Source organism: Peromyscus californicus, unplaced genomic scaffold, assembly GCF_007827085.1.
Source record: "Peromyscus californicus insignis strain IS unplaced genomic scaffold, ASM782708v3 Scaffold_15__1_contigs__length_86483966, whole genome shotgun sequence".
Lineage (NCBI taxonomy): Eukaryota > Metazoa > Chordata > Mammalia > Rodentia > Cricetidae > Peromyscus > Peromyscus californicus.
Window position 1 is genome coordinate 62584063 of NW_026294447.1, and position 9715 is coordinate 62593777.

Consider the following 9715-nt stretch of genomic DNA (forward strand, 5'->3'; position numbering starts at 1 on the left):
CATGAGAGGTTAGGGGTGCAAGTCAGAGCCCAGTCTGACCAGGCAGAGCTATGGCCATTTCCTGCTATGTCCACAGGGCAAAGCTTTTGACCACCTTGACTTGTCTCTAGTGGGTGGACCAGGAACAGAATGAGGATAGTCTGCTAGGCGAGGGTCCAGGGATTCATGTGACTGGGTTTATAGTGAGGTAGTGAATCGCGACTGGAACCCCCTTAGACAGTGGGTGCGGCCTTCCTGCACTTGCTTTTTCCCGAATGCCCACTAGACGGCGCCCCTGTATTTCAGCTTGGTGCTTTAGGGGCCGTCGTCTCTGATCAGGCGCCCCATCTAGTCCTGCTCCATATGCAGTCCAAGCCTCAGATACCTAAAGCGTTTAGGGCAAGTGGCTCCCAGATCTGGTTACTGCCACAGAGCACGAAGCCCTTTCGGGCTTGTCCCTGGCCTCTTGTCCAGCCCTCTAGGCCATTGACCCTGGTGTGTCCGTGTCTGGGCCTACTGTCCTATGGGCAAAGTCGTGTCCCTGGCCGCGGAGCATGGGTCGGCTCCGGTGTCTGGAAGTGCCCCCGCTCTCCACCCTCGCCAAGGGGAGGTCCAGCAGGTACCTCCCACCAAGACTCCGCTTCTTGGCTGCACATTTTGGATCGAGCTGGGCAGCTCGAGCTCTTCCTGGTTGGCGATGCGTGGGGGTAGAGGGAACGATGAATTGTCCGCCCTCCGGAGCAGGAAGACTTCTCAACCAGCTCAGCTTGGAGGAAACAGAGGGGGCGGCGCCCGGGCAGGCCCTCCCCAGTCCTGAGCGGGACCTTTGAAGGAAAGAAGGGGACTCCCCTGGCTGGGCCACGAGGGCAGGGGTCTTCCCGGGGCAGATCCGTCCCCGCCCTGCGGCCAGCTTTGCTATGCCTCAGAGGGGCGGGGCAGGATCTGGCCTTTTCCTGCCGGGGAAGATGACGCTGCGGTGGTGTTTGTTTCCAAGGAGTTGTCGTGGAAACGCGGCGGCGCTGCGACTGTTTGTCTGGGCCTTGTTGCCAGGCGGTGTCCACTGCATCACCAGGTCGCGCGTCAGTGGCACCGGCTTCCGATGCACCCAAGATGGAGGAGAGAATGGAAGTCTTTGTCTCCGGCGTCCGCCCTTCTCTGGGAGAGTGCTCTGAGCTTCTCTCTCCCAAACGAACACCTAGACTGGGAGATGGCTCTAGACGCCATCTGACCACCTCACCTCGTTCCAAATTCTGCCAGCTGAGTCCAGGACATCACAGGGAGCCTCACAGCCCAGGCTACTCTGCACAGTTTAGCTGTGTTCCAGGAGTTCCCGTGACACACTCTACCAACCACACACCACCCACCTTTCTAGCCTTGCTTCACTCTCCAACCAGGCCCCCCAGCCCCTCTCTAGACCCCTACTGGTATGCTCAGCTGGACTTCTTTGTGGGGTGCACAGCTTATGGCTCTCTCTTCCCACTTCACTTAGCCTTAGATCCTCTGGCCAGCCTTCCAGACCCCCAGCATCCTCCCTCCTGCCTTGACTTGTGTCTCTTGGGCCAGTGACGACACTTCTTCATCAGGCCGGGGTGCCCTTCTGCCAGAGTCTTCCTCAAGCTCCGGGCTCCCCGCGGATCCCATTTATCTCAGGGTCTGGCTGGTCCTGCTCCCTGGCTGCTGGCTGACGCCTGTGGGCATGGTATCAAAAGAGCGCCATGTGCTTGTGCTGGTGCTCTGACTACTGAGTGGGTGCAGTGCAGGCTGGCTAAAAGCCCAAGGTGCCAGGTGTGGGCGGCCCTTTTTCCCAGGGCCAGGCTGGCTGTAGGGGTGGGCTCCGGGCCACGAACAAGGCCTCAGCTGCTGCTTTGGGAAAGCTGGAATTCCAGGCAGTTCTGCCTGAGCTTTGGTTCCAGGAAGCAGTCCCTAGGCACGGGGCCCAGCTGCAAGGAGGGCAGGGTTCAGGGTACCCCATCTGACCAGATGATGGGTCCTAGGTCGGGAGTGCATACTACCACTCTGCCACCCCTCCTCCTGGCCATGCCATGGTACTTCTGGAAAAGGAGGGAGCTGATTGCTGACCACCTAAGCCTGAGGGGCAGAGGAAGGGCAGGGTTCAACCCCCTCTCACTGGCTAACCATCCCAGCAGGCCCACCCTAGGGCCAGATCTTATGCCAGACAGGGGTCCCTTGAGACAAGCTGCTGAAAATAGGCCCTGGGAACTTGTCAATGTCCTCAACTGGTCTGAGGGAAGGGAGAGGGAGGGTGGGCCCTAGGGAGGCCTGTGCTGTGCCTGACTGTGCTCAGCATGTTCTCTGAAGTGTGTGCCGGCGGGGTATGCACCTGAGAGCAGCGGACATTGGGCAGGCCCAGCTGGCCTCCAGCCCGTAAATGAACATCTCCACACGTGACTCCACTCTTAGTCAGGTACCAGCAGTAGATAAGGGTAGTTTTTGCCACACTGCAGAGGCCCTTCCCTGAGTTGTTGAACTTTCCTGATGGGAGCGGGTATTGAGACTCCTCAGTGGTCATCAGCCCGCAGGGCTCACCCCTACCTTCTCTGGCTGGCCTCAGGGTGTGGAGTTTTAGCCAGTGGAGGGCGCATAGGTGTGTGCAGAGAAGGCTTGGGCAGATACCCGATTCTGCAGCCTCCCCTCCCCCACACCCTCTATGCTGCCCTGGTACAAGCAGTGAGGAGCTCAGTGTGGGCCCTGTCGGGGCTTGTGCAGAGCACCCCAGGCCTCTACTTGGCCTGAGAGCCCTGGTCAGTTGTCCTCCTCCAGGACTAGCCTGGGATAGAGGAAGCAGGTGAGTGTGGAGCTGGGCTTCAGGAAGGCTGGCAGGACTGGCACCAGCTGAGCCTCAGCCCAGAGCCGGGTTGAGGGCTAAGGCTAGCGGTCTGGGTAGAAGCAGCAGCAGGGGAACATTTGCTGACATTATGGAAGCTTTGGAAGAGTTCTCATGTGTGTGTGTGTGTGTGTGTGTGTGTGTGTGTGTGTGTGTGTGTGTGTATGTGTATGGTTTTTTGTTTATTTTTTGAGTCAGTGTCTCATTTAGTTCAGGCTGGCCTTAAATGTTTTATGTAACTGAGGCTGACTTTGAATTCCTGATCCTCTTGCCTCCACCTCCAAATTCTGAAAGAGTTCTCAGGCCAAGAGCAGACTCTTGCCTCAAAGTCTTTTGGTACAGCTGGGGGGTGGGGCAGGTAGAGCCTTTCTTTTCTTCTTCTTCTCCTCCTCCTCCTCCTCCTCCTCCTCCTCCTCCTCCTCCTTTTTCTTCAAGACAGGTTTTCTCTGTATAGCACCAGCTGTCCTGGATCTCACACTGTAGCAGGCTGGCCTCTAACACGGAGACCCACCTGCCTCTGCCTCCTGAGTGCTGGGATTAAAGGTGTGCACCACCACCGCCCGGCTGCGGTAGAGCAGGTAAAGGGAAACCCACCAAAGCTGTAACTCTCATCAAAGTTAGGTGAGAGTCCAAGTAACCATGAAACATTTGTTTCTGGCAGAACAGTAATTATTTCAGACGTAACATGAACTGTTAGTTTCGATTTACACCTTTTTCAGTTATTTTAGCTTATGTTAAGCTTGTTTAGACATTAATTATTCTAGTTAATACATCTGGACCACGGTCAAGGTCATAGAAATCTCAAATGTGTTTCCAAGGTAGACACGACTTTTGAGGGACTACAGGGCTGAGAACTAAGAAAACAAAGATGTTGTCACCTCATTTACTGCTTCCTCAGCATCCCTGGCTTTTTCTTCTTTCCTGTTTTCCTTTTCTCCCCTCCCTCCCTCCCTCCCTCCCTCCCTCCCTTCCTTCCTTCCTTCCTTCCTTCCTCTCCTCCTCTTTCTCTTTTTCCTTTCTTTCTTTCCTTCTTTCCTTCTTTCTTTCTTTCTTTCTTTCTTTCTTTCTTTCTTTCTTGACAGAATCTGGCTCTATAGACCAGGACATTGAACAGGTGATCCTCCTGCCTCAGCCTCTGGAGTGGCCCTAGCCCATCACGGGCCTGTGGAGCTGTACCAGCTGTGTATGTCTTTGTCTGTGTCTGAGTGGATATGTCCAAATCGAATGTCTGAGAAAACTGCTGTGTACCAACAAAGACGATATCCGCCCTTGGGCCCTTCCTTGGCACCCCTCCCATGACCATGGAAACAGGAAACAACACTAGGGAAGGCCAAGAAGACTCTGTTTTTTTGGGAGGGCTCCCTAGTTCAGGGTTGGGCCTGAATCCAGGAAGGAGCTATCTCTGGGGTGGGGCAGTGGATGGAAGGAACATGGCCAGGGTCATTGACCAACTTGCCTTAGCAAGTGTCTTTTGGCTGAGAGGTGGGAAGGGCCTATCAAGGAGTCCCTGGGTGCAGCTGGATAGAAGCATGGACAGCCATTTGCTCTGAGGCCACACACATGACCCTAGAGCCATCCCACAGGACATCCCCCCACAGGTACGCCTGCAGGCCCTGGGTTATGCATGTGTATCCAAGCACTCAACCTCCTGCACACACCCTACCAGAGGGAGGCAGTCTGCCAGGTGCCCTGTGCCTCCACCCAGTGCCCGCCCCTGGCAGGCAGTAGTTGGCTTCTTCTACGGATAGTGAGGTAGTTTGCTTTGTGTGTGGCCAGGCCCCAGAATCTGTGATGACAGAGACACCATCTTTCTAGATGGTTCTGGGCCTCCCCTGATCTCCAGAGCCTTTGCCCATTCCTACCCTCCTTTGGCGCCTCTCCTCAGTAGACTAGGTCAGGAGCTATAGAAGTTTGGACCTTTTTTCAACAAGTAGGCGAGAGAATGGGAGTCTATCCTTATAGGGCCTGTGTGCACCCCTGCTCTGGAGCCCCCAGCCAGTAGTAAAGGGCTTCAAAATGTCTTTGTAGATCTGGGCATTTGTGGAGCCCCACAAATGGGGGAGGAGTGTTTGTACCTGTGGGTAGTCCTTGAAGTGTGGCTTTTATATTAGACACATGGTGCATCAGTAATCCCACAGCTTGAGAGCTCTGATCCCCACCCCAGCCAGTAAGATAAAGGTACCCCAGATCCTCACCACAGGGTCAGGACTGAAGACTGATAATGGTAGGCGAGTGTGAACAAAGGCTCTGTCAGGGCTGAGCCCAAGACACAGGGTCCCTGAGCATTGTCAAGGATGGTCTTCTGAGCTGCAAGAGTAGCACCTGGCCTGGCCTGAGATGAGGTCTTGTTTTTAAAGGAGTGTGTCAAGGGCAGCCGAGGACTCTGGTGATACGGTGTGTGAAAGCCCAGCTAACAGCAACCACACCATCAGTGTGTTAGGCAATGTTCAGAGCCCAACCCCCATGGAGGCCTGAATGTAGTGACCAGGTTGGTCTGCAAGTCGGCAGAGCACTCTGAAACCAGGTTCCCTGGGTCAGTGCAAGCGCCCCCGCCCCCTTATTTACTGTAGGGGTAGTCCAGTCTCTACCTGGTACCAATCACGCCTCAGCCTCTTCCTTAGCTGGGCGGTGGACTTGGACCGCTGATCTCCTTCACCCAGAGATAAGGACTGTTCTTCTTCATCAGGGAGGCGACCTGGGCGTGGCCTCACCCCGCATTCCTTGCCTTGACCTCTATTCTCCAACCTCAAGCTGATGGGTCCTCAAACTTAGATTCTGAAGTCCCTGTGGCAGGAAGGGCTTTTCCTGAATTCAGAAGTCCCCTCTTCTGAATTCCCCTGGTGAAGTTGTGGCTGCAGTCCAGTCAGCTGGCAAAGGTCAGGGTGTTCACTTGCGTCTGGCCAGGGTGGACCTGCTGGCGTCTGCGTGGGTTAGATCTGGGAAAGGCTGGGAGGGGTTGGGCTACAAGGCTGAGACTCTGTGCTCTCAACTCTGTTTCTCGGAGAAGGCAGCGTCAAAATACGTGGAGAATTTTTGAATGATATTTTGCATCTATCTGCGCTTAGTTTTACTTTTATTTATTTATTTTTTTTTTTTTTGTGTGTGTGTATTTTGAAACAGGGTCTAACCGTAGAGACCAGATTGGCCTCACCAGTTTTAGCAGGACAGGCAATCCCACCACGCCCGGCTTTATCTGAACTTCAGAAGTTTCTTGTGCCCACCCCGGCTCCTGCAAGCTCTCGCAGGTGCAAGGAGCAGGGTGACCCTGATAGGGCGCTTCTTCTTTCGAGGGGAGGACCCAACGTCCCCTATTCAGGACCGCGGGCTTGCCCTGCCCCAGGCAGGGGGCGGGGCCTAGGCCCACAGGAGCTGCCCGGCTCCTCAGAGGGTCCCCAGAAGACCCAGTGCCCCTGCATGGCACTTGGCCAGTTTGTCCTGACAGAGGCGAGCATGGGCCAGATGACCATTCTTGGCCAGTTGGTCAGGATCAGAGATCCCAGGGGTCCAAGTCCCGGACTCAGGGGGCGGGGCAGGGGCGGGGCCTTAAAGGGCAGGGCCTCGGGGTCCCTGAAAAGCGCGGACCAGGCAGCCGCCACCCAGTCCAGAGCCTACAACCTATTTCCTTCTAATTGCAGCCGCTTGTGCAGGACCAAGTTCCGCCATGCCGAAGTGCCCCAAGTGCGACAAGGAGGTGTATTTCGGTGAGCATGCTTGGGTGTCCCAGCCTCTCTCCACATGCCCGCGGGCGCACCCCAGGCAGTACGCGGAAGCATGGCCCGGAGGCGGACAGTGCTGGGTTGTTCAGGTGGGCGGGAGTGCCTAGAGTCCCGGGCATCGCCTAGAATCGAACCCATGGACCTTGTCCGGGGTTTGAGGGACAACTTGGTGTTAAACGGAACCGACATCTGTGCCCACTCGCTGTCTTATGTTTTTGGGGTCGGTCTCCTAGCCTCCTTGCCCCGGGTCTCCAGGTCTCCATGACGCCCATGATTTTGGGTCTCCCCCACTCTCGGTGACCGTCGCCCCTGGATCCGTCTGTCTCTCCTGCCTTCTCTCTGCGTGCCCTGGGCGGGGTCCCCGCGGGGTAGGAAGGAACGCAGGACTGAGGCGGCCCCTCCCAACGCTAAGTAGAAACAGACGCGGAAAACCACGTCCGGGGGTGCGATCTCCGGTGTGCTCATTTTCTTGCTCTTCGCGCGCCCTAGGGCTCCCATAAGAGGGTGTTTGATTAAGTAAAGTCCCTTCGTCCCCGCCGTGGAGAAGGGTGAGCTCGGAGGTCAGAGGACTTAACCCGGACGACCTAGCCTTAGTCCCTCCAGACTTGCTCTCCAACACTACTATGCCTTGTCCCTCAAGTCTGAAGGCCTCCTCCTGTTCAGCGCTACAAGCCCTCGGGGGTCACATCCCTGTGGTAGCGCTTGGACATGCCCCACCAATGAGCTGGGGTGGGGTGGGTGGCCCACTCCTTTAGTCCCAGCACTTGGGAGGCAGAGGCAGGAGGAGCTCTGTGAGTTCAAGACCAGCCTGCTCTACAAAGTGAGTCCCAGAAGAGCCAGGGCTGTTACACAGAGAAACCCTGTCTCAAAGAACCTGAGGTGGGGGGAAGAGAAGAGAAGGGGAGGGGAGAGGAGAGAAGAGGAGGGAAGAGAGAGAGAGAGAGAGAGAGAGAGAGAGAGAGAGAGAGAGAGAGAGAGGGAGAGAGAATATCCCTCCACTAAGGCAACCCTTCTGGTTCGAGCCGCAGGATTGCTCCTCTATGGAGCACAGGGGCAATCTGGGGACCCAGGGTGGGCTACCACATTGGGAGAATGAAGCCTAGATGTGTGTGCAGCAGAAGAGGGCGTGCAGGCCCCCAGTGTCTCAGTGGGTTTGTGCTTTTGCAGCTGAGCGAGTGACATCCCTAGGCAAGGACTGGCATCGGCCCTGCCTGAAGTGTGAGAAATGTGGGAAGACACTGACCTCCGGGGGCCATGCCGAGGTAAGGGACTGCTAGGGGGCAGAGGGGGGAGCAGTGGGGGGCTGGGATGACAGCCCCCCTCATCTTCTTCTCCTTGTAGCATGAAGGCAAGCCCTACTGCAACCATCCCTGCTACTCAGCCATGTTTGGGCCCAAAGGTATGTGGTTGGACCTCTTCCCTAACAGGCCTCCCATCTCACTTGGCCCCCTTCCCCCAACCTACCGACCTCCTATTTTTTTTATTTTTTTTTGTTTTGTTTTCAGGCTTTGGGAGAGGTGGAGCTGAGAGCCACACTTTCAAGTAGACCCAGGTACTATAGCCCTATCTCCAATCCCACCCAGTCCACCCCTCTACAGGATAGGGTCAGCCCTAGTGGAGTAAATAACAAAACTTGGAGATGTGCTCACTTTTGTCTGTTTCTCCTTACAGGTTGTGGAAACCCCCCCTACCCGCCCAGGCACATGCCAGGCCTTAACCCGAGACAGCAGGGGTTCTCAGTAGCCCTTCATGCCCTTAATAAACCTGATCTTTTGGAAGACCTGTGTTCTTGTCTACCAGTGTGTGTTGGAGGGGAGCGGCAGTGGGAGCCTCAACTCCAGGCCTGATGCAGGGCACTTGCTTTTTCTGCTGCTGCAGACATGGCTGCCCACTATCCTTTGGGGGAGCAGGAGTTCAGATCTACCGCTAACTTCAGGATCCATGAAGTTCCTGTAGCCCTTAGTGGTTCTGGCCTGGGGTGAGGCCCTGGGGCCAACAGGGTCAGCAGGAACATGGAGCCTGGGAATGGGTGGGGCTGGCCACAGTTCAGAGGGTGAATCAGTGGGAGCTGGTATGGTTCCCTTTTTGAGATTCTTTCGGGGGAGTTGTGTGGACTTCTTGCCTATTCCATTTCCACTTCCTGCAACCCTACCCTGTCCCCAGAAGTGTACCCTGGTTGATGGTCTGCAGCTGCTCAACAGATACCACATCCATATTTGCCCTCCCCCCTGCCCAGGAATGCCCTGGGTGGCCTGGTGCTCTAATAGAAGTTGAGGGCTGGCTCTGTGGTAGTAGAAAGGGCTTTCTGGAAATTCTTGTAGAGCTAGGCAACCTTCAGCTTCCCCTTCCCCCATGCCACTGGCCATCCAAGACCCTTTTGGACTTAACAAGGCCACAAAGGTCTCAGCAGTGCCCTGTGGCTTTGCCTGTCTTAGTCTTTGGCACCTATACTGCAAGAATGAGGCTGCTAGGCTGTTGGTAAGTCCTGTAAGTGGCCTACAGTGAAGTGTGTGTGTGTGTGTGTGTGTGTGTGTGTGTGTGTGTGTGTGACTGGGCGATTCTGGAAGAGGCTATAATGCTTTAGGTGACAACAGTATGGAGCAGAAGAGTCAACCTGAGATCTTAAGAGTTTCCTCATGGGAGGCATGTGAGTGTTGGGACAGACCTCTAGGTCTTGGGTGTCCAACAACACCCGCAGAGGACCGGGAAGAGACATGTGTGGGAGACGGGCAGAAGCTCTCTTTCCCCTGTTGTCTCTCACCCTGGAGGACCCTGTCTTCCTCATAATCGCAGCCCCCTGCACCCAGCTCCATGTCTCCCAACTGGGGCATCCTTGGGGTGAACTCTCAGCAACCTGAGGCCTGTGGGAACGAGCAGATCAGGCGGGGCAAGTGCATAATATTGCAAAGAGGCTTTGAGAGGCAAAGGGCTCCTTAAGGGTGTATCAGGAGTTCCTTGGCACCATAGCCAACATTGCGCGGTCTTTGTGTTTAATTAAGGTTGCAGCGCGCTGCGAGTGTGAGGGTGTGCAGAAGCAAGGCCTAGACCCGGGGCGGCAGGAGCAGGTAGAGTCTAACTGGGCTTGGCCATTTGGCACCAGCAGCCCTAGCTGCTTGGCAAGGGCCCAGGAAGGACACCCCGAGGCAGGGCAGCCGAAGGCACCCAGATGAGCGAG

The 9715-nt window shown here is 55.9% G+C and overlaps 1 protein-coding gene across 2 annotated transcripts; it reads left to right on the plus strand.

Moving 5' to 3' along the window:
• The first annotated feature begins 2745 nt into the window (after positions 1–2745).
• Positions 2746–8325, plus strand: Crip1 (cysteine rich protein 1). Of its 2 annotated transcripts, XM_052739159.1 has the most exons (6): positions 2746–2785; positions 6460–6525; positions 7708–7802; positions 7882–7939; positions 8046–8092; positions 8212–8325. In XM_052739159.1, the coding sequence occupies exons 2-5, from the start codon at positions 6486–6488 to the stop codon at positions 8084–8086; spliced, it is 234 nt and encodes a 77-aa protein (XP_052595119.1). In that variant the 5' UTR covers positions 2746–2785; positions 6460–6485; the 3' UTR covers positions 8087–8092; positions 8212–8325. The 2 variants fall into 2 exon arrangements, with proteins under 2 accessions (XP_052595119.1, XP_052595118.1); XM_052739158.1 differs by lacking the exon at positions 2746–2785 and having other exon boundaries at positions 6391–6525.
• The last annotated feature ends 1390 nt before the right edge of the window (positions 8326–9715 follow it).

What these genes read in the sequence shown, in the direction of transcription:
- Crip1 (XM_052739159.1), top strand. Translation starts at nt 6,486, where the DNA reads ATGCCGAAGTGCCCCAAGTGCGACAAGGAGGTGTATTTCG. An exon ending in CGACAAGGAGGTGTATTTCG is followed by an intron (nt 6,526 to 7,707) that starts GTGAGCATGCTT and finishes GTGCTTTTGCAG; the next exon opens with CTGAGCGAGTGACATCCCTA. An exon ending in CCTCCGGGGGCCATGCCGAG is followed by an intron (nt 7,803 to 7,881) that starts GTAAGGGACTGC and finishes TTCTCCTTGTAG; the next exon opens with CATGAAGGCAAGCCCTACTG.